Source organism: Oreochromis aureus, linkage group 16 (assembly GCF_013358895.1).
Source record: "Oreochromis aureus strain Israel breed Guangdong linkage group 16, ZZ_aureus, whole genome shotgun sequence".
NCBI lineage: Eukaryota > Metazoa > Chordata > Actinopteri > Cichliformes > Cichlidae > Oreochromis > Oreochromis aureus.
The window spans coordinates 18,197,794-18,221,284 of record NC_052957.1 but is presented as its reverse complement, the minus strand read 5'-3'; the positions used below and the strand labels follow the sequence as shown (position 1 = coordinate 18,221,284).

Here is a 23,491-nt window from a genome sequence, read left to right as displayed (position 1 = left end):
AGGGCTACAAATCGCCAAGTGCAGATTTGTCAGTTGTTTCCCCCCCCACTCATTGATGCCACACAGTATGCAAACAGATGACCAGGTCCCAAAGGTAACAGAGCCACACTACCATACTGTATGGAGGGTCATCAAGCCAAGTGAATAGTGTGAGTTGTACAGCCATTTCTCAAGTAGGTTATGAAACTTGAAATGCATCTTGATAGAGACAGAGCTTGTCAAATGTACAGCACGTAGGAGGCCTGGTCTTCATGATGACTCTGCCTTCTCCTGTTCGATGACTGCAAAAGGAGGTTAAAGGTTAGGTTCTCAGAGTTACTGACCATAGCAGACATGCTCTGGATTAAAGTCAAAAGGTGTAGTACTTACCTTCTTTGGTTGGCAGTGGGTTTTTCTCTTGAGTCTCGGTCTTCTTCAGCTTGGTCTTGTCAAAGGTTGTAACCTCAGTGACGTCAGGCTTGTCAGACATGTTTGCAGAAGGGTCTAAAACAAAGAGACCCTTCTAATTAGACTAATCAGCACACCCGAGCACGTGCAGTCAGACGGTTACATTTCAAGGCGTTGAAAATTTGAATACCCCCCCATAGTCGCAATTAAGCGATCTCGATGCACACAACACTTTCAAGTACAGACGCTGCTGCGCCAAATGCACTCCACAATGCACTTTAGTTTTAACAGGCTTTCTACCAATTAGTGTTTAAATTAAAAAAAAAAAAAAACCCTACAACGCAATAAAGTTCTACCCATAAATTCCGCAACTTCGGTCATTTACACTTTTACTTTGTTAAACGTCATGATGTAGTCATCGAACCAAGAAACAAATCAGAGGAAACAATTGAACATCAAAGCTAAATTTAACTTCAAAAAGGAGAAAAGGAACTTACGCGAGCACGACTCACAGAAATCACAGGATGCGCGTCCGGTTGTTGCAGGAGCAGAGTGCTATCGTCAGCCTCAATCACACAATAAATACAAAGCCGTATGCAAATGAGCCTCTGACGTCACGTCAAGGCTGCTTCGATACAAAAGATAAAGAAGAAAAAGAAAACATTTTTTTTTATCTTATATGTAGTCTTGAAAACAAACGCTGATATCCCGAAACCATAGCGCAAGTAAAAAAACAAACACCTCAGAACATTAATTATTACAGCAAAATTCACATCTAGTGGCCATTAGCAACAGCTGTGTGCCATTAGCTTAATTAACGTCGTTTGTTGATTTTCTCCGAACTCTACAAAAGGTGTCTGCATCACTACAGCGCCTCGAGTTGTTTGCTCTTGTAAGGAAAAATAAATGTAGCTGACAGTTAGTGGAACAATGACTTGAGGGTTTATTTGCAAACAGCACTCACTTTAAAACTGAATCAGTGGTGACACCGTATGGACAAAGTAGGTAATAACCAAACGTGGTGTAGCAGATTCCCTGGATTCGAGAATTTGTATTTTTTGTTTTTGTTTTTTTTTCCTATACAGTAATTACTAAAACCTAAAATGTCAGTAAAAACCCAAATGAAAGAGTAGGCTGTGCATAATGTTCTCAATTCAATTTTTAAAAGTTCAACTTGCAACCCATAAAATATTTTTTTTCTTATACAAATAGCAGATGGTAGCCTGTCAAAATTTACATCCACAAAATGAAACACATTTTGAAAAGGCTTTATTTGATAATATACAGCACATAACAGTTTCACATTTACAAATATTCGGCAGGCTGTGCTCGCTTAGCAATTATTAGCAAATCAGTTTTGTAGTTTTTTTGTTTATAGGTCTCAGGCAAACACGAGAAGGTTTAAAAGAACCAAGCAAGCAAGGATGCATAAATCAATAGTTTAAAAACAAGACCTTCTTCACTTGGTGGTGAAGTATTTTGAATAGGTTTTGTTGTACATCACTTGATTATCTACTCTTATGACACTTCGCAGGTTTTGCCAAAACCAGGGCTCTGCTGCTGCTGTTCGTGGCCACTCTACAACACTGCTTTCACACAGTCGCTTCCTCAAGCGCAGAAAGTGAGAATGCTGCAGGACAGGCTCCAGCATTAGCAGTACTATCACATCCACATTTTCATCCAGCAGTCTTTGGTGGGCCAGATACATTGCTAGCTTGAAAGCACCGGTCTTAACGTAGCCCTTTGTTAAGACAAACAGAGTCTTGCGACTGTACTGGATGCTCTGGGTGAGGTTGTCCACCAGTGGGACTCCTGGGGGCCAGTCCCTCTCTTCCAGACACAGTGGATGATACTTGTCTCCCTCTTCCTCCAGTTGCACCCGCAGATTGCTCATCACCCACTCAGAGACCTGTGGGTCTTTTGTGTCATATGTCACAAAGACATCATATATAGTATCTGGTGAGTTCAAGGATCTGTACCCTTTCAGCTTAGCTTTCATATAGTGTAGGACATAGGAAGCATCCCAGTAAAATAAGTGAGCAACTGTTGAAACAATCATGAAAAGAATAATGATAGAAGTTGTTAGAGTGTAGATCTGGAATGCCTGACTGGGATTTACACACTGATGAATGCTAAAATGTATCAATCCTTCTCTCTTTAAGTTCACTGGTGTGTTACATGTCACCTGAGTGGTCAGTCTTGGGATCTTTACATCACTCTGTTCAATCCATAAAACGAAGTCTAACAAATCACAAGTACACTCAAATGGATTTCCTTGTAGGAACAGAGTCAGGTTTGCAGGTCCTGATTCGAAGGTAGTTTCATTGACAATAGTCAATTTGTTGTTACTCAGGCTGAGAGTCATGAGGCTTTTTAGACTCTTTAAAAAACAATTGTCTGCATGGAAAATGTGATTATGACTCAGGTCAAGGAAAGTCAAAGTTTGGGCCATGTTTGAGTTAATAGTTGTTAAAGTAGACAGAGAATTGTAACTTAGGTCCAGAATTTGAAGTTGATGGAAAGGCAGTTTGTCCCAATTAACATCACTGAGTAAGTTATGACTTATGCACAGTGTGGTGAGGTTATGTGGCAAATATTCATAAACATCATCTGGAATCTTTGCAATGCCATTAGAGGATATATCTAAAATTGTCAAATTGGAAAGATTAGTGAAAAGTTTGTTATATGAGCCATCCCTGTCTTTCCAAAGTTTCCCTAGATGATTTTGTGCAAATATAAGTTCTGCTAATGATTTGCTATACATTTCTTTAGTTGTCAGTCTGGAAATCTCATTATGACTCATATTAAGGACTCTTAGCACAGGTAGATTTTGTGTAAAATTTAAATTAAGCGTTACCCCAAATGCTTCAAAGTAGTGTGAATTGTAACTGAGGTCTAGTACTTGTAATTTCTTTAGTTCTTTGAAGGCGTTGTTATAGGCCAGATCAACCCTATTGAGGGATAAGTTGAGATATGTTAGATTAGGCAACATCTTGAACTCTGTGCCATTAAGTGCCTGTGAAAATCCATTTCTGGAGAGGTTTAGACATGAAATATTTCCATAGCCCACAAACTGCTTTGGCGAAATGAAGAACAGATTATTTGAGCTGAGGATGAGCACTCGTCCAGAGTTAGCGCATTCTTGCTTTGTATTCCTGTGTAGTACTTCATAAATTGAGTCTTTTGGAGTGAGTTTTACGAATGGTGACATAGAAACTTCTGAATTCTCGTTATTTCTGTCCCTTAGAGTTGGTAGACTTTCTACTGTAGTGGGATACAACCTGTTTTCTCCGAGATATATCATTCTTAAGTGGGAAAGCTTGCTAAACACGGTAGGGTCAGAGTGAATAATGAAGTTAGTGCTTAAGTACAAATGAGACAGATTTTTCAGATTGTACAGAGGTCTGAGTGTGTCTGGTCCAATACTCTGGAATACCAAAGCATTCAAATGCAAACTTTTCAGTGACCTGAGCTGTGAAAAGTCTTTTGAAAGTGTTAATGTTTCTGGGTACAATCCAAGAGCATAATTGAAAGACAGGTCAAGTTTTTCTAGCCTGTGAAGATAACTGAAAGCTTTAACCGATGTGGCCTCACCAGTTACAGCTTTTTGTAAAAAGTTAAATTCAAGAAACAATTCTTTAAGATTCGTTAGACTTTGAAACCAAGAGGGATCAAGGTAATTTAGTGAGTTTCCTCCCAGGTTCAGTGTCTCAAGCTGTGTCAGTCTTTTAAATGCATCAGGATGTATGTCAATAGAACCGTTAGGGCAAGGTACACAAGGGTACCGAGCATTGTGACATCTTGGACAGTTGCCTTGTATATCCAGGAATTTTACATTTTCTAACCCTTGAAAATCATCTTTAGATATGAACTCTATTTTGTTGGCATCCAGACGTAAGATTGTAATTGACTGGGGTAGTCCTTTAGGAACCTGTGTTAAGTTGTTATAAGACAAGTCCAGGTACTTCAGTTTTTTCAGTAGTGCAAAAGTGTTTTCGTTGATAGCGACAGACTTCCCACAAGGGTTGCGGAAGTAGCAATTTTTAGATAACAACAGCATTCTCATGTTTTTCAAGCCAATAAAGCTATTGTTCAGTTTATCCATACTAACTTTGTTAATGTTTAGCTCAAGTCTTTCCACACTGTGGGGGAGATTGCGTGGAATTTCAGTCAGACAGTTGCCGTTCAGTCGTAGTTGCTTCAGTTTTGTCAGATTTTTGAAAGCATTTTCAGCGATCTTCAATGCTCCGCATCCATAATCAGTCTTGGTGTTGTTTGCCCAGTTGAGATTCAGATGTACCAGATTCAACAGATGAGAAAGTGAATCAGCTTTAATACTCCTAATGACGTTTTCTGACAAGTCAAGATCAGTGGCATTAGTAGTTATACCTTTTGGTACTTTCTCTAGATGACGGCCTTTACAGTCAAATTTGACTGTATTTGAAGCATTGTTGGATATGACATCACAAGGAAACTGCCGTGTCATCCAGAAGGGTTTATGTGCAGCCAGCTGGACCCCATAACGGCAACACAGACAGAACAACAGCATCCAGCACTTGGTAATCTGTGGAAAATTGATGAAATCAGTTAACTGAAATAATTTAAAGCTTTTGTTTTTGGTCATATTATTTGGACTGACCCTGAATCAGTTACGCTACTCCAGGACCCGTCGTACCATACTAGCGCTTCTCCTTGATTACATTGTTTTCACTTCTTATCTATTTATAAGCCTTGCATTTCTGCATGCATAAAGTTTGTCTCTACTCTCTCTCAGTATTTTCTCTTGTCCTATTTGTTGTTTTGTGGCCTCTCCATATTTCTCCCTTCCATTCACCCCTCAAGCAGTACAGTAGCAGCAAATTACTGCCGCTTCCTTAGCCTAGTTTACCCTCCCTCCTTTACCAAGTCCTTGGTCATAGAGTCTCCTCTGCTTATTTGGGTTCTCTCTCTAATTTTGTTGAGTTTGTGCCTTTCTAAATTACATCAAGGTTCAGACTAATATTTCGATCTGTGAGCCCCAGATAATACACTCACTGCAGCAAAAGATGTTCTTGGCCCAATTAGACTGTAAGTCATGACATCCAAGAACTACAGAGATGTTTTGAAAGAAAACATATTAATAAGATAAAATAAGATGCCTATCATATATTATAGTATTTGTTTGAAATAAAATATTAGGCCGACTCGCATTCCACATTCATTATATGCAATTTATTTTTAACTGTCATTTATTTAACTGTGATAAATGACATTTCTTTTTTGGCTCATGGTCATTTGGGGATCTGGATGGCCAAAAGAAAACCACAACTCATTTGTTTAAACGTTTGCTGTTGGGCAGTTTTAAAGCTGTTAAAGTGCAAACAGGTTCAATCACAAAAAATACTGTGGAATCAAAGATTTGTGGATATATACTGTAAGTGAATGAAGCCCATTGATATTACAAAGTAAGCTTGAAAAAAATTGTGTCACTATCGTTTACCAAGTATGGCATCACTTCTACCCAGCAGGTGCCAATAAATTGTAAATCAAATTGTAGCTGGAAAGACTGTTCCTGTTTTTTGTCGCACTTAGGAAAAATATTAAATATCAAAATTACTGAACAGTTTGTGCAATTTTTGACTAATTTTTAATGTACATTTTAATGTAATTGTCCAACATATTTCCAAAAAAACCCCCCAAAATACCAAAGGCCATTTCCAAAGTAAATTAAGTCAACTGTACAGGTTTTTAGAATCAAATAAATCTATGAAACATTTTGTCACCAAAATCCTGAAACTAGAAAAATAATCAAAAATAATACAGATAAATGAAATCAGAAGATATAAAGATAATCAGAAGTTTAATAAAATGTAAAAATATAAGTAAATATAAAGAACAAAAACAAAATATAACTCACCATTTTTTCTCCACTATATTGATCCCTGAATGACAATTTGGAAAATTATGCTAGTGTGCTTCAATTTTTTTTTCAATTGTTAAACCTGAAAGTTTCTTGTCTTTTATCAATGATTTTGTTACACATGACCCTGTTTGTTCCCTTAAAGACAAATAAAAAAGAAACACACTGTTAAAACTACATGATAAGCTGTGGGAGGGAAGTAGCACGTTAATTGAAGAACTGCATCTTTTTCATTTCCCTCTTTCAAAAATGCCAGTTTATTTATCAGCCAAGATGAACACTGGAATGCCCAGTGAACACAGCAATAGTGCATAGTGCCAGTCAGTTCTTCAGATTATGTGAAGTGATATGGAGTTTAAAAATGACATATTTCTTAGACATTAATATGACATTAGAAATATATATCCTCACACACTGTTTATTTCTGAATGGGACACTGACTTTAGGGTTAATTTGCAAAATGCACTGTATTAAAACTGTGTCACTGGCACCAGCTTGCGGACAATCTCAAAAATTTCCAAATGTGAAATAGCAGATGAAAGCATGCAAGTTATATTACACATACTGTGTCGATTTGGATGTTTAATAATGGACTGCAATTTAGGCTCTATCCATTTTGTACTAAATTACTCTTTTGCTGAACTGTTAAACCTGGTACTGGTGTCCCTCAGCACAGATCTTTTCTAACATGGAAACCAGAGAGTAGAGTGTAAAATCTACATCCACAAAATGCCACACATTTTAATTTTTTTTATTAATGCACTGCAGACAGATTACATGCGATTTATTATACTTTCTCAGCAAATATAAGAAAATTAGTTTTTTAGTTGTTTTCTTATTAGCCTCAGACAAAGAAGAAATCATTTAAAAGAACCAAATAAGCATTGCTGTAAAGAACTGTGATTTTAAAGCAGGATCATGTTATTGTCTGCAGACTAGCATTACAAATCACTCCCAGGCACATAAGTGATGATTATCCTTCTTCACTTGGTGGTGAAGTATTTTGAATAAGTCTTGTTGTACATCACTTGATTATCTACTCTTATGACACTTCGCAGCTTTTGCCAAAACCAGGGCTCTGCTGCTGCTGTTCGTGGCCACTCTACAACACTGCTTTCACACAGTCGCTTCCTCAAGCGCAGAAAGTGAGAATGCTGCAGGACAGGCTCCAGCATTAGCAGTACTATCACATCCACATTTTCATCCAGCAGTCTTTGGTGGGCCAGATACATTGCCAGCTTGAAAGCACCGGTCTTAACGTAGCCCTTTGTTAAGACAAACAGAGTCTTGCGACTGTACTGGATGCTCTGGGTGAGGTTGTCCACCAGTGGGACTCCTAGGGGCCAGTCCCTCTCTTCCAGACACAGTGGATGTATCTTGTCTCCCTCTTCCTCCAGTTGCACCCGCAGATTGCTCATCACCCACTCAGAGACCTGTGGGTCTTTTGTGTCATATGTCACAAAGACATCATAAATAGTATCTGGCGAGTTCAAGGATGTGTACCCTTTCAGCTTAGCTTTCATATAGTGTAGGACATAGGAAGCATCCCAGTAAAATAAGTGAGCAACTGTCGAAACAATCATGAAAAGAATAATGATAGAAGTTGTTAGAGCGTAGATCTGCTTTGCCTGTTCCGCATTTACACACTGATTAATGTTAAAATTTATCAGTATGTTGTTCCTCTGGTTCACTGGTGTGTTACATGTCACCTGAGTGGTCAGTCTTGGGATCTTTACATCACTCTGTTCAATCCATAAAATAAAGTCTATGGAATCGCAAGTACACTCAAATGGATTTCTCTGTAGGAACAAAGTCTGAAATTCAGGTCCTGATTTGAAGGTAGTTCGATTGACAGTAGTAAGTTTGTTGTTTCTAAGGCTGAGAGTCGTGAGGCTTTTCAAACTCTGTAAAAAACCATCGTGCACTTGGGAAATGTGATTATGACTCAGGTCAAGGAAAATCAAAGTTTGGGTTATGTTTGAGTCAATAGTTGTTAAAGTAGACAGATGATTGTAGCTCAGGTCTAAACTCTGCAGTTGATGGAAAGGCAGTTTGTCCCAGCTAAATTCGCTGAGGCAGTTATGACTTATGTGCAGTGTGGTGAGGTTATGTGGCAAATATTTATAAACATCATCTGGAATCTTTGCAATGCCATTAGAGGATATATCTAAAACTGTCAAATTAGAAAGATTAGTGAAAAGTTTCTTGTATGTGCAAGCTCTGTCTTTCCAAAGTTTCCCTAAATTATTGTGTGCAAACCTTAGATCTGCTAATGATTTGCTATACATTTCTTTAGTTGTCAGTGTGGAAATCTCATTATGACTCAAATTAAGGACTCTTAGCACAGGTAGATTTTGTGTAAAATTTAAATTAAGCGTTACCCCAAATGCTTTAAAGTAGTGTGGATTGTAACTGAGGTCTAGTACTTGTAATTTCTTTAGTTCTTTGAAGGCGTTGTTATAGGCCAGATCAACCTTATTGAAAGATAAGTCGAGATATGTCAGATTAGGCAACATCTTGAACTCTGTGCCATTAAGTGCCTGTGAAAATCCATTTCCTGAGAGGTTGAGACATGAAATATTTCCATATCCCTCAAATAGCTTTGGAGAAATGAAGAACAGATTATTTGAGCTGAGGATGAGCACTCGTCCAGAGTCAAAGCACTCTTGCTTTATTAGGCTGTGTGATATCTCGTAGCTAAAGTCTTTTGGAGTAGTTGTTATGGACGGTGAAATAGAAAGGTCTGAATTCTGGTTGTATCTGTCTGTTAGAGTTGGTGGACTTTCTATTGTTGTGGGATATAATCTGTTTTCGGCTAGATATATCATCTTTAAGTGGGAGAAATGGCTGAATAAAGTAGAGTTGCTATAAATAATGAAATTAGTGCCTAAATTCAAAGCAGATAAATTTTTCAGATTGTGTAGAGGTGTGAGTGTGTCTGGTCCAATTCTCTGGAATACCAAAGCCTCCAAATGCAAAGTTTTCAGTGACCTGAGCTGTGAAAAGTCTTTTGAAAGTGTTAGTTTTTCTGGGTACAATCTGAGAGCATAATTGAAAGACAGGTCAAGTTTTTCTAGCCTGGGAAGACAGCGGAAAGCTTTAACTGGTGTGTCCTCACCAGTTACAGCTTTTTGTAAAAAATTAAATGCCACAAATAATTCTTTAAGATTCGTTAGACTTTGAAACCAAGAGGGATCAAGGTAATTCAGTGAGTTTCCTCCCAGGTTCAGTGTCTCAAGCTGTGTCAGTCTTTGAAATGCATCAGGATGTATGTCAATAGAACCATTAGGGCAAGGTACACAAGGGTACGGAGCATTGTGACATCTTGGACAGTTGCCTTGTATATCCAGGACTTTTAAATTTAGCAACCCCTGGAAATCATCTTTAGATATGAACTCTATTTTGTTGGAATCCAGATGTAAAGATGTTAGTGATTGGGGTAGTCCTTTAGGAACCTGTGTTAAGTTGTTGTAAGACAAGTCGAGAACCTGCAGTTTGTCCAGTATTTGAAAGGGTTTTTCCATAATAGCAACAGACTTCCCACAAGGATTCCAGAAGTAGCAGTTTTTAGATAGAAACAGGTTTGTTATGTTTTTTAAGCCAATAAAGCAATTGTTCAATTTATCCAAACTAATCTTGTTAATGCTTAGGTCAAGTTTTTCCACACTATGGGGGAGATTGCGTGGAATTTCAGTCAGACAGTTGCCACTCATTTCCAGTTGCTTGATTTTTGTGAGATTTTTGAAAGCATTTGCAGAAATGTTCAATTTTCTGCAGCCATAACCATTCTTGGGCTTGTTTGCAAAGTTGAAATTGAGCTGAGTCAAATTCAGCAGATTAGAAAGTGAATCAGCTTTAATACTCTTAATAAAATTTTCAGATAAGTCTAGATCCGTAGCATTACTGGTTATTCCTTCTGGTACTTTCTCTAGATGACGCCCTTTACAGTCAAATTTGACCTCAGAGGTATTGGTGGATATGACATCACAAGGAAACTGCCTTGTCATCCAGGTAGGTGTAAATGCAGCCGGCAGGATCTCATGATGGCAACAGAGACAGAACAACAGCATCCAGCATTTGGTAATCTGTGGAGAATTGATGAATTCCTTATATGAAATAACCTTATGCTTCTGTTTTTGGTAAAATTATTTGGACTGACCCTGAATCATCACTTAATTAAGCTACTATAGGCTCAGGCCGCTGCAGGACCTCCTGTCTTATGCTACCAACTCTACAACACTCTGTTTTCATTAACATTACCTACTCAGTCATTATAAGGTACTGCCCACACTAGAACAACACATAGTCATAGAGCAAAACTGGGTGTATGTTGCCAAGTAATACATTTTTTTTTTCTTCTGCTAAATTTAACTTTGAAAACCAAAGTGAAACTTCTTCATCAATAAAGTACCTATTTTTACATTTGTATTCATTTTCTTTAAGCAGTTTCAGGATTATTGTGAAAAGTATTCTAATTTTCAACATGTAAGGTACAGTATTGTCTACTTGTTTAACATCAATTTGTCGCAGGTCTTCATTGCAGCTGCATTATCTTTAGCATTCCATCAAATGTAAACACCCTATTGAAAAGTTTGAGCTTATCTTTGAAAATTTGCAATAAATATGTGACTTAGTTTTTAAAAATGTAGGGAAATACTGATAGAGTAATCATGATGGAGCATTTTTCTAAACAGTTCTGAGTCACTTTTAATGTACAATTTAATCCAGTGGTCTAACACATTTTCAAAAAAGCAAAGGGCATTTCCAAAAATGAGTTAACTAAACTATCCAGGTTTTTGGAGTCAAATAAATCTATGAAACACAACAACTAGAAAATAATCAAAGATAAGACAGATCAAATTACGATTAGTAAAAATCTAAGTTACTAAACAGAGAAAATAAAAAAGAAACTTACCATTGTGTTCCTACTGTATTGATCCCTGAGTGACAGTCTGGAAAACCTTTGTCATGCTCCAGTACTTCAAAATCTCTCAGTTATTTGTTGAAAAAAATAAATAAATTAGAATTTATTTTCTTTAGATTTATTAAAGTTAAACACTGCTTGCCTTTTAAAGCATGAATTTATAAAAATTTAGTCTGTTTGAAGTTTTTGCTGTTTGTCCCTAGACAGTTAAAGAAAACTCTTTAACTAAAGTCATATAAGGAAGTAACAAACTGTTAACAACATGATAGCCTTTGTGAAGGAAGTAGCATGTTGTTATGTCCCCAAGAAGGAAGCTGATGAACTGAAGAACTACATCTGTTTCGTTTCTCTCTTTCAAAATATGTCAGACTTTCATTGCCAACTGAGCTGCACGTTAAAATCCCCAGTGAGCATAGCAATGAGTGCCAGTCAAATCTCTAAAACAGTGTGAATGAAAATGGAGTTTAAAATTAACACTGTAGTCATTAATATTACATTAATAACCCATCTGCTCACAAACTGATGTATCTTTCAGTCGGACGATGACTTTATGGCTAAATTTGCAAACTCCGTGACTGCCAGCACCATTCAGGGATTGTTATGATGCAGTAAATGTGACTAAAAGTCTCAGATTGATAAATTAACATTTTTAAAATTTGCAATAAATATGCGACTTCATAACTCATTTTCATGTAATGGATTACGAGACTTCCAAAAAAGCAAAGTGTATTAATGTTACATTGTTAATACATCTACTGACAAACTGATGTGTTTCTGTGTGGGACATTGACTTTAGGGTTAATTTGCAAGCTGGAACTGCATCACTGCTGCCACCATGTGGATAATTTAATAGCAGGCAAACACAGAACATGCTAGTTCTAACCAGCCATACTGTGTGGATTCTGGGAAATTCTATGATGAAGTAAAGTTTAGGATGTGTCAATTTTGCTCGAAATTGATCTTTTGTGGAACTGTTGAACCTGGTACTGGTGTCCCTTAGCACAGATCTTTTTTAAGATTGAAACGAGAGTGTAGACTTTAAAATTTACATCCAGAAATTGCCTCACATTTTAAATGGTTCCGTTTATTAATGTACTTCACACACATTACAAAATATTCATTATGCTGTCTTGGCAACTATAAGGAAACCAGTTCTTAAAAACAGTTCAGTCAAAGAAAACACACTTTAAAACCAAACAAGAAATGATATATAAAAACAGTGGCTTTAAAATAAGCTCATGTTATTATCCTTCTTCACTTGGTGGTGAAGTATTTTGAATAGGTTTTGTTGTACATCACTTGATTATCTACTCTTATGACACTTCGCAGGTTTTGCCAAAACCAGGGCTCTGCTGCTGCTGTTCGTGGCCACTCTACAACACTGCTTTCACACAGTCGCTTCCTCAAGCGCAGAAAGTGAGAATGCTGCAGGACAGGCTCCAGCATTAGCAGTACTATCACATCCACATTTTCATCCAGCAGTCTTTGGTGGGCCAGATACATTGCTAGCTTGAAAGCACCGGTCTTAACGTAGCCCTTTGTTAAGACAAACAGAGTCTTGCGACTGTACTGGATGCTCTGGGTGAGGTTGTCCACCAGTGGGACTCCTAGGGGCCAGTCCCTCTCTTCCAGACACAGTGGATGATACTTGTCTCCCTCTTCCTCCAGTTGCACCCGCAGATTGCTCATCACCCACTCAGAGACCTGTGGGTCTTTTGTGTCATATGTCACAAAGACATCATAAATAGTATCTGGCGAGTTCAAGGATGTGTACCCTTTCAGCTTAGCTTTCATATAGTGTAGGACATAGGAAGCATCCCAGTAAAATAAGTGAGCAACTGTCGAAACAATCATGAAAAGAATAATGATAGAAGTTGTTAGAGCGTAGATCTGCTGTGCCTTTTCTGAATTTACACACTGGTTAGTTTCAAAGTTTACCAGCGGTTGGCCCTTTAAGTTCACTGGTGTGTGACAATTCACCTGAGTGGTCAGTCTTGGGATCTTTACTTTACTCCCATTTATCCATAAAATGAAGTTTAACAAATCACAAGTACACTCAAATGGATTCCTCTGTAGGAACAAAGTCTGAAAGTCAGGTCCTGATTCGAAGGCAGTTTCATTGACACTAGTAAGTTTGTTGTTTCTAAGGCTGAGAGTCCTGAGGCTTTTCAAACTCTTTAAAAAACACTTTTCCACACTGACAATGTGATTATGACTCAGGTCAAGGAAAATCAAAGTTTGGGTTATGTTTGAGTCAATAGTTGTTAAAGTAGACAGATGATTGTAGCTCAGGTCTAAACTCTGCAGTTGGTGGAAAGGCAGTTTGTCCCAGCTAAATTCTCTGAGTAAGTTATGACTTATGCGCAGTGTGGTGAGGTTATGTGGCAAATATTCATAAACATCATCTGGAATCTTTGCAATGCCATTAGAGGATATATCTAAAATTGTCAAATTAGAAAGATTAGTGAAAAGTTTGTTATATGAGCCATCTCTGTCTTTCCAAAGTTTCCCTAAATTATTGTGTGTAAATATAAGTTCTGCTAATGATTTGCTATACATTTCTTTAGTTGTCAGTGTGGAAATCTCATTATGACTCATATTAAGGACTCTTAGCACAGGTAGATTTTGTGTAAAATTTAAATTAAGCGTTACCCCAAATGCTTTAAAGTAGTGTGGATTGTAACTGAGGTCCAGTACTTGTAATTTCTTTAGTTCTTTGAAGGCGTTGTTATAGGCCAGATCAACCTTATTGAAAGATAAGTCGAGATATGTCAGATTAGGCAACATCTTGAACTCTGTACCATTAAGTGCCTGTGAAAATCCATTTCCTGAGAGGTTGAGACATGAAATATTTCCATAGCCCTCAAATAGCTTTGAAGAAATAAAGAACAGATTATTTGAGCTGAGGATGAGCACTCGTCCAGAGTCAAAGCACTCTTGCTTTATTAGCCTTTGGGATATCTCGTAGCTAAAGTCTTTTGGAGGAGTTGTTATGGACGGTGAAATAGAAAGGTCTGAATTCTGGTTGTACCTATCTGTTAGAGTTGGTGGACTTTCTATCGTTGTGGGATATAATCTGTTTTCTGAGAGATATATCATTTTTACATGGGAGAAATGGCTGAATAAAGTAGAGTTGCTATAAATAATGAAGTTAGTGCCTAAATTCAAAGCAGATAGATTTTTCAGATTGTACAGAGGTGTGAGTGTGTCTGGTCCAATTCTCTGGAATACCAAAGCCTCCAAATGCAAAGTTTTCAGTGACCTGAGGTTTGAAAAGTTTTGTGAAAGAGTTATTTTTTCTGGGTACAATCCGAGAGCATAATTGAAAGACAGGTCAAGTTTTTCTAGCCTGTGAAGATAACTAAATGCCCTAAAAGATGGTTCCTCACCAGTTATAGATTTCAGTAAAAAATTAAATGCCAGATATAATACTTTAAGATTCGTTAGACTTTGAAACCAAGAGGGATCAAGGTAATTCAGTGAGTTTCCTCCCAAGTTCAGTATCTCCAGCTGTGTCAGTCTTTGAAATGCATCAGGATGTATGTCAATAGAACCATTAGGGCAAGGTACACAAGGGTACCGAGCATTGTGACATCTTGGACAGTTGCCTTTTATATCAAGGACCTTTAAATTTAGCAACCCCTGGAAATCATCTTTAGATATGAACTCTATTTTGTTGGAATCCAGATCTAAAATTGTAATTGACTGGGGTAGTCCTTTAGGAACGTGTGTTAAGTTGTTGAAAGACAAGTTCAGAGCATTCAGTTTGTCCAGTATTTGAAAGGGTTTTTCCATAATAGCAACAGACTTCCCACAAGGATTCCAGAAGTAGCAGTTTTTAGATAGAAACAGGTTTGTTATGTTTTTTAAACCAATAAAGCTTTTGTCATGTAATTTATCCAAACTAATCTTGTTAATTTCTAGCTCAAGTGTTTCCACACTGTCGGGGAGATTGCGTGGAATTTCAGTCAGACAGTTGCCGCTCAGTCGTAGTTGCTTGAGTTTTATGAGATTTTTGAAAGCATTTGCAGAAATGTTCAATAGTCTGCATCCATAACTGTCCTTGGATTTGTTTGCCCAGTTGAGATTGAGCTGAGTCAGATTTGTCAGTTTAGAAAATGATTCATCTTTAATACTCTTAATAAAATTTTCTGATAAGTCGAGATGTGTGGCATTAGTGGTTATCCCTGCTGGTATTTCCTCTAGATGGCGGCCTTTACAGTCAAATTTGACTGTATTTGATGTTTTGTTGGATATGACATCACAAGGGAACTGCCGAGTCATCCAGGTAGGTGTAAATGCAGCTGGCATGAGCTCATGATGGTAACACAGATAGATCAACAGCATCCAGCATTTGGTAATCTGTGGAAAAATGATGGAATCAGTTGAATGAAATAACCTTAAGCTTATAAAAGGGCTTCTACAAAATCATGACATTTCTTCGTCATTATTGTGGTAAAAAAAAATAGATATTTATATAAGACAAAGAACACTATTTGTACTATATATTATATTATGTATTATATTACTATAGCACTTTTGTCTCAATTATGTCAATTAGAGGTTCACAAAGTACAGTGATATTGGTCTGCAGATTAGGTTTGCTTTTAGAATCGGCTTAAAGCTGATATTTTAGATAGTTATTTAAGGTTGACCCGAATTCATTCCCTCATCCCTGCCAGGCTCGGACATCTGTGGGCCTTCCTGTGATGCAGTGAGCACATCTCATCGACTTAAATGTATTCACTCCTTATGTGACATATTAAATGATAAAAGTCTATGTAATTTCTTCTGTGCATACCTGGATTCCAAGCTTTTTCTGAAACTTTTTTGTCTATCAGTCTACTGACTTGAACTGTATATACCTAAACCGAATAGAGCCCTTATTAATGTTATTACAGTTATTTATTACACCACTGCTTTTCCTGTTTTGACATGTTAAAATATCAGCTATGGAAAAGACACTGATATTGTAAAGCAATCTTGAAAAAATTGTGAACCTGTCCTGTTTCCAGCAGGTGGCAGTAGGTTGGAAGTCTAGTAAGAAAAAAAAATCTTGTTCTTTCTTATACTTATCAAATCAGCAAGAAGTAAGGGGGTATGAAATGTAAAATGATACATGTAAAATGTATCATTATTAGTATGTAATATTACAATAACCAGCCTAGAAATAATTTTAAAAATAGGAGATACATAAAATCTTTCAGGTTGTTGTTAAAGTACTTTTCATGGGAGCACGTCACATACTTAGTGATAAGTGACATACAGTATCCCATACATTTTCTAAATCCATTTGTCCCATGTCTTCATTATAGCTGTGCAATGTATTGAATTGAAATACTAAAAAAAAGGGGCATCGCTTTAAAATAATGTCACTTATATAGCATTTATATAGCATCAGTTCTCCTATTATGCCATTTATAAATACAGCTATATTATCATGACTTTGATTATGATTACTATTAGCAGCTATGTAGTAGCAATTATAGCTGTACATGATTTCACCATGTCCAGCAGTGATAGCTCTACATGGTGTAACAGTAACAGATGGATAAACATATCTGCATCGGCATACTAAGGAAGAGTAATGATGTATAAATGATGAATTAAGCACTTGCTAATACTTTACTAACACCATAATAATGCTTAATAGTGTGACATTATTATAAAGTGCTACCAAAAAGAAAGTCTTAGCCTGCTAAATGTATCTTTGACAGTTTAAAAAAAATGTTTTCTCAAGATCGCCAAGTGCTGATTTCTAAAACAAGTTAAATAAAATGCCGATATAAGAATGAAACCATGATGTTTTTCTACACAACGGCTGGCAAGTTTTATTATACCTTTTAATTTAATATTTCAACACATTTCCAAACAAGCAAAACAGATTTAAAAGCAAAACACAATAAAATGATCAGTCTGGGTTTTTGGAGTCAGATATTATCTCTACAAAGTTTTGGCACAAAATCATAAAATGACAAAATCATCAAAGATAACAACAGAATGCAGAAAATCAGATTATTCTGATAAGTAAGTTAAAAGTAACTATACACACACTCAATAACTTACCATTGCGCCTGTACTGTATTAATCCCTGAATGACAGTCTTGAATTCAGATTTTCTCCTCTACCATTTAAAAATAAGTGGTAGTGGTTAAAAGACAAAAAAAAAAAAAACAAAACCAAAAAAACCCCGCAACAAGTTGCTAAAAATCTATAAGGTGCATGTCTTCTATATCATCAAGTCAAATTAGCCCGTTTAAACATCTCTGCATGCTCACATACACCCATCAAAATCAAGGAACGGGACTGTTTTAGACAGCAGAATGAGCTGTGGGAGGCAGCAGCGTGTGAATTGAACAAGTACATCTGTTTCATTTCCTTCTTTCAACGTATGTTGCATTTCATTGCCAACTGAGCCTGAGAATCCCCCATTGGCATCGCAAAGAGTGCCAATGAATTCCCCAAATAATGTGAATACAGAGTTTAAAATTAGCACATCATTAATTATTAATATTTCATTAATAATAAAACTGCTCACATTACAACAGTTCAGTATTCACATATAATAATTCATATAGAGGAGTACATTTAAAGCAATCTAGAGAGAAGAAACTGCATTTTCCAGCATATTGTTCTCTTTACAGTGTCTCTTTGAAGAGATTGTTGTATTGTTTGTGACCTTCGGTTGCTAATACACTCCTCAGGCTGAACCAAAAGTATGGCTGGGCTTGAGGATTTGTTGGCCACTCTAGCACAGACCTCTTATACAGCCTCTTTCGTAATCTCAAGTACTTTGAATTGCAAGGCACTTTCTCTAAGAAAATAAGCACGATAACATCATTTCTTTCATCCATTAGCCTTTGGTGAGCCATGTAGAACGCCGTCTTGAAGTTTCCCCCTTTAATGTATTTTTTGGTGAGAATAAACACAGTCCTCTTGCTCCTGTGGATGCTTTGAGAGAGGTTGTCAATCAAGGGGCATCCGGGCATCCAATCCCGGTCCTCAAGACAAAGGGTCAGTCGACGGTCTCCACACTCCTCGAGATGAGCGCACATTTCCTTCGTCACCCACTCTGATACTGCAGGATCCTCCTTATCATAGATCACAAAGGCATCGTAAACAGCGCTCTGGGAATACAGGCGGCGGTAGCCTTTGAGCTTGGCCCTGCAGAAATGGTAGATGTACCAGACATCCCACAGGAAGAGATGGCTGGAGATGGACAGTGTGACCAAGATGAGGACGAGGGAAGTCATTAGGGTGGAGAGGATGATTGACAGGTAGTGGTGCTGGCAGGCCAAAAGGTCCACTGAGATGACTGGACGACCTCTTTGTGCCCCTGGGGCAACGCAGGTAACATCTGTGCCCAATTTAGGTATGGTTACTGTAGTCCTGTTGAGCCATGTGACAAACCAGGTGGCATTGCAAGTGCACAAGAATCTGTTTTTGTGCAGAAGTAACATGTCCATATGATTAAGAACATCATCTGGAAAGCTGGATTTTTCAATGTACTGGATGTGATTAAAACTCAGGTCTAGATATTTCAAGTGGTAGGCACCCTTAAGGAAATCTGGTGTAAGCTTTAGGATTTGGTTTTTGTGTAAAATTAGTTTCTCAAGAGATGTGGTGCAGTTTGATAACACATGTGGAACAGTAGTTAAGCTGTTTCCACTGAGATCCAAGACTCGCAATGAATGTAGAAGCTGCAGTTTATTCCAGTTAAAGGATTTTAGTTTGTTGTTTTTGATATACAGCTCAGATAGCTTCTCTGGTAGACCACTGAATACGTCCGATGGGATAAAAGGGAGGTTGTTATGGGAGATGTCAAGGACAGTCAGATTAACTAAATTCTTAAAATAGTTGACATATCTGGTGTTCCCATCTCGCCAGAGTACATCTAACCGGTTATCTCTGAACTCTAACCTTTCTAGGGATTGACTCTCCAGCTCTGTGTTAGTGGAAGTAGAGATCTTGTTGTGATTCATCAGGAGTACCTTGAGGTTTTTTAAATTCCTAGTGAAATTAAGCATGTGAGTCAGACCTTCTGATTCAAAATAGTGGTTGTTGTTACTTATATCCAAGATGACCAGATTTTTCAGCTCTTGGAATGCGGTAGAGTAGAGCAGGTCCAAACGGTTCCACGAGAAGTCCAGATATTGTAAATTAGCCAGGTAAGTAAATTCAGAACCATTCAGACTTTGACTCATTGCATTTCCAGACAGATTGAGGCATCTTAGCTCTGTAAGGTTTAAAAATCGTGAATGCAGGAAGAATATATTGTTTCTGCTGACGTCCAGGGTTTTGCCAAACTGACTGCATTCTTTTTTGACGAAGGATGTAATAACTCCAAGTTCCTTGTCCTTGTATTTGCAGCTTCGTGCATACTCATCATATCTGAAATAATGAATCTCTCTCACTTCTTTGTTTTGGTACTCAGCAGCGGAAGACATCGGAGACCAGTCCGAGGTTTCTCCTCCGGACAAACCAAGTGCATCTTGGCCATCAGAGGGAGACGATATCTTGTTGTCAGACAGGCTGATTATTTTAAAGCTTTTCAGTTCCATCAGAATACTAAGCTTTGTCATTTTAATGAAGTTTGTACCCAAATCTACAACCTCCAGGTTCGGTAGAGGTTTTAAATGAGCGATACTCTCTGTAGTTAACTGCTGAAACACAAAACCTTTCATTCTGAAAATTTTGAGAGACTTCAGAGAGGAGAAACTGCAACTCAGTCTCAGCGTTTGAGGGTACTTCTGAAGCTCGTAGTTGAATGAAAGGTCCAGTTCTTCTAGTTTACCCAGTAATTTTGGGAAAGCAGTGATTTCTAGCTCCCTTGCTAAAAAGTTTGATGAGAGGTCCAGCACTCTGAGCTCAGTTGTGGTGTCAAACCATTCAGAAGGCACACTTGTAAGGGAGTTGCTATGCAGTCGTAATGTTTTTAGTTTGGTCAGCATTTTAAAAGCTGTTTTGCTGATTTTCAGTGGCGCATTATTTGGACATGGGCTACATGGAAAAGGAGCGTTGTAACACCGGGGGCAGTTTCCGCTAATGTCTAGAATCTCAAGATTAGTTAAATTTTTAAAGTCTTCATCAGTGACTTCTTGAATGTTATTGTTGTAGAGATATAGCTCCTTCAGAGTAGTGGGTAGCTGATGTGGAATGAAAGACAAGTTATTTGATTTAAGAGATAGCAATTTTAAATTGTTAAACTGTAAAAATGCATCGTCTTCTATATCATAGGAATCATTGCAGGGGTTACGAAAATAGCAGTTTTGACCAAGGTAAAGCACCTCAACATTTCTAAGCTCAGAGAGGTTTGCTTTAGAAAGATAATAAATATGATTCACTTCCAAGCTCAGCAGGACCAGATTTGAAGGCAGGCCTTTAGGTATACTATAGAGCTGATTGCCATCTAGATACAGCGCTCGCAGATTGCTCAGTCTGCTGAAAGTATTTTCCTCAATTGTCACACTCTTCAGGCACATCTTGTCCTTGGGTCCGATTTTGATGGGCACACAGTTGCACCTCATGTCAATCTCAGTCAAGTTCTCCAAACCGTGAAAGGAGGTGGAGTTTAAACTCGGAATATGGTTGATGGTGAGCGTCAGGTTTGTAGTGTCTCTCGGGATTCCATGGGGGATTTTTTTGAGGTTTCTCTCAGTGCAGTCCACCCTCACTTCACTCCCATTGTTGATCTCATTAACATCACATGGCAGAGTTTTCGGGTAATACATGCCAGTTGCCAAAATAGGGAGACAAGACCACAGGGTGAGCAGTGCCACACACATCTGCACGGAAAAATGAGAAAGGTTTGCTAGTGGAAATCTAATAATACTTAAACAGCACGTTATAAATGCAAATCATAACAAGGAACGCTAAAATCAGCAACTATAGTAAGCATGGCCAGCATATTATACTGTACAATTAGGAAATAGCATTCTCTCACATTTGATTTTCTGCTTCTCAACAGTTAACAGCACTTCTAAGCCAAACTACATTTGACAGCTTATGAATTCTGATACTATAGAGTATATATGGAAAAATCATACTCACCAGGTGGAGAAACATTGTTTATGTGAGAAAACGAAAAAAAGGGTCCAGCTCTGACTTGTCTTGTCAGCTTTGATGGAGTACTGAAAGAAGTATAACACTGACAAACACTCCTGAGGTGGTCGATGAAAGTAACAGGTGTCTGTGTTAGCCTAGTGTGTGTAGAATTAGCCGGCATCACTTCCTACTTTCTTACAAACCACAAACATCCAAATATTTCATCTTTTACTACATCGAGAAAAGGCTTATTGGTGCATTTATGCTATTATTACTGTAAAGAGGTGCAGCAAGTTTAATACTCTGACTCTTGTTGTATGGCAGATATTCCATGGTATTATAAAACACAGCTGGATGAGTTACAAGTTATTATTCAACTGAAACCAGTGAAAGGAAGAGTTTCATTTCTCATTAAATTTTAGGGGAAAATGAAACCTGTGGTGTGGTTTGGGTTTTACCACTGTACATGGTGGTGAAGTTATTTTAACATCAAGCAGAATATTTTTTTGTTATCTGTGGCTATATGACTAACATTCAGTCTCACCAGCCCAAATTTAAGATAAATAAATATGTTCAGTAGTTTTACGTACAGTTCCTACTGATTTACAGTACCTAGACTGTTTGGCTGTCTTTACAGTGAAATGGTATGATTTACTGCACCTATTCTAGCAATACTATGTATTCCTGGGTGCCGTTTCCCCCTCTGGGGGCGAGGGTACCTGGACCCAGGGCATAGAGTATGTTTGGGGAGTATGATTGTGTGTACATGTCTATGTATGTCTGTCCCTACGTTGGGTGAGTGCTGAGTGTTTGTATATGTGTGCATGAGGGTGGGAAAGCATGTTTATGTCTGTGTGTGCCTGTTTGTCTGTGTCTATATGTCAGGTCGGGTCTTAGACTCCACCTCCCTGGTACTCCCAGGCCCTCCAAGTGTGGAGCCTATCTCCCCTCACCACACTCCCTGCTGGTAACTGATGCCCTCAGGGGTTGGTGCATTGGTGGTTCTTGGTGTCCGGGCTGGGCGCTCAGGTATGCACCAGCTCACCCCGGTGGCTACTTGGCGGGCCTGGTGCCTGTCGCTCGGTCAGGCCTCTTCCGGGGCAAAGGGGCCTCGGGCCTCCGGCCTCGGGCCTGCAACTCGGTTCACTCTGGCACAGCTGGCTGCCGGCAGAGCCGGCGGGCACGCCGGTGCAGCCCCCTCTGGCTTCTGCTCCGTGGCTACTGGGTGACCCCCTCGTCTGGGGATCTCCTCAGCCCTTCCCAGGAAGGTGGCACGGATGCCCCTCTGGTGGTACTCCTTGGGCTCTCGCACTCTGGGGCCTCTGGATGTCTGGAGCCTGGATCTCCTCCATGTCTGCTTCATGCCCTGGGGACGGGCTATGGCCCTCCACACCCTCTAGCAGACCGTTACATGGGGAAACCTTTTGTATACAAGCGTTGATCCACACAGGTGTGCACACGGGTGTTCACTGTTCGTAGACATAAACTACACCTTTCTTAGCTGCTACTTCAAAGCACATTGTGCGCTGTCTGTCCTGCGTGCTGCACAACAACTTTCAATATTTAGTATTTACTGCTGTTCACACTCAGCTAGATTAACGTGATGGTGTTGTGTTTAGTATGTTGCTTTTTTTTTGTTTGGTTTTTTCTTTGCTTGTCTTTCTTCTTTTTCTCTCAACAGGTGATCCAGGAGATTTTTTTTTTTTTTTTTCTCTTTGTCTTTGTAAGTGCCCTTTCTCACTGTCCCTTTTCCTTCTGTTTTTCTTTTCCTTCCTCTCTTTCTTTCTCCCTTTCCTATCCCCCAGTCATGTCTGTCCCATCTGTAACAACTGAAAATAAAATAAATAATAACAACAAAGTTTGATCAAATGGACCAATACGGCAATGCCATGATGATCCATTTGGCAAAATAAATCCATTTGGTATCCTTGTTGGTCTTCAGACAACAATTCTGACGGCTTAAGAACCAAATGGGACAGACAAAAAAAAAAAAAAAATACTATGTATTCCTGTTGGTCAGCATACCTCTTATTAAATTTGGGTTTATAGAAAAATGTCTTGATAACTACTACAGATGAACTGCTTTAAACATCTGAAGCAGAGATCAACTTCAATGATTATCCGTATTTTCCTTAAGCACAACTAACATTTTAAAATTTCCATGTATCCTGTGAAATATCCATATATTTCAAATGGTTTGGCATAAACACTGAGCTGGATAAGTGGTTTGGAACATG

The 23,491-nt window shown here is 38.3% G+C and overlaps 3 protein-coding genes across 5 annotated transcripts; all 3 read right to left on the bottom strand.

Moving 5' to 3' along the window:
- Window positions 1–1,639: 1,639 nt before the first annotated feature.
- LOC116319286 (toll-like receptor 8) lies at window positions 1,640–11,460 on the bottom strand. Of its 3 annotated transcripts, none has more exons than XM_039600391.1 (2): window positions 11,202–11,460; window positions 1,640–4,951 (listed from the first exon to the last, which is right to left on the bottom strand). In XM_039600391.1, exons 1-2 carry the CDS (start codon window positions 11,202–11,204, stop codon window positions 1,847–1,849), a joined length of 3,108 nt encoding a protein of 1,035 aa, XP_039456325.1. In that variant the 5' UTR covers window positions 11,205–11,460; the 3' UTR covers window positions 1,640–1,846. The 3 variants fall into 3 exon arrangements, with proteins under 3 accessions (XP_039456325.1, XP_039456326.1, XP_031594429.2); XM_039600392.1 differs by lacking the exon at window positions 11,202–11,460 and adding an exon at window positions 6,284–6,861; XM_031738569.2 differs by lacking the exon at window positions 1,640–4,951 and adding an exon at window positions 7,022–10,371.
- An 833-nt stretch (window positions 11,461–12,293) lies between these two features.
- On the bottom strand, window positions 12,294–17,767 carry LOC116319328 (toll-like receptor 8). The gene is made up of 2 exons (XM_031738621.2): window positions 17,277–17,767; window positions 12,294–15,572 (listed from the first exon to the last, which is right to left on the bottom strand). Exons 1-2 carry the CDS (start codon window positions 17,277–17,279, stop codon window positions 12,465–12,467), a joined length of 3,111 nt encoding a protein of 1,036 aa, XP_031594481.2. The 5' UTR covers window positions 17,280–17,767; the 3' UTR covers window positions 12,294–12,464.
- On the bottom strand, window positions 17,362–21,489 carry tlr7 (toll-like receptor 7). Its single transcript, XM_031738593.2, has 2 exons — window positions 21,261–21,489; window positions 17,362–20,995 (listed from the first exon to the last, which is right to left on the bottom strand). Exons 1-2 carry the CDS (start codon window positions 21,273–21,275, stop codon window positions 17,849–17,851), a joined length of 3,162 nt encoding a protein of 1,053 aa, XP_031594453.1. The 5' UTR covers window positions 21,276–21,489; the 3' UTR covers window positions 17,362–17,848.
- Window positions 21,490–23,491: the final 2,002 nt, after the last annotated feature.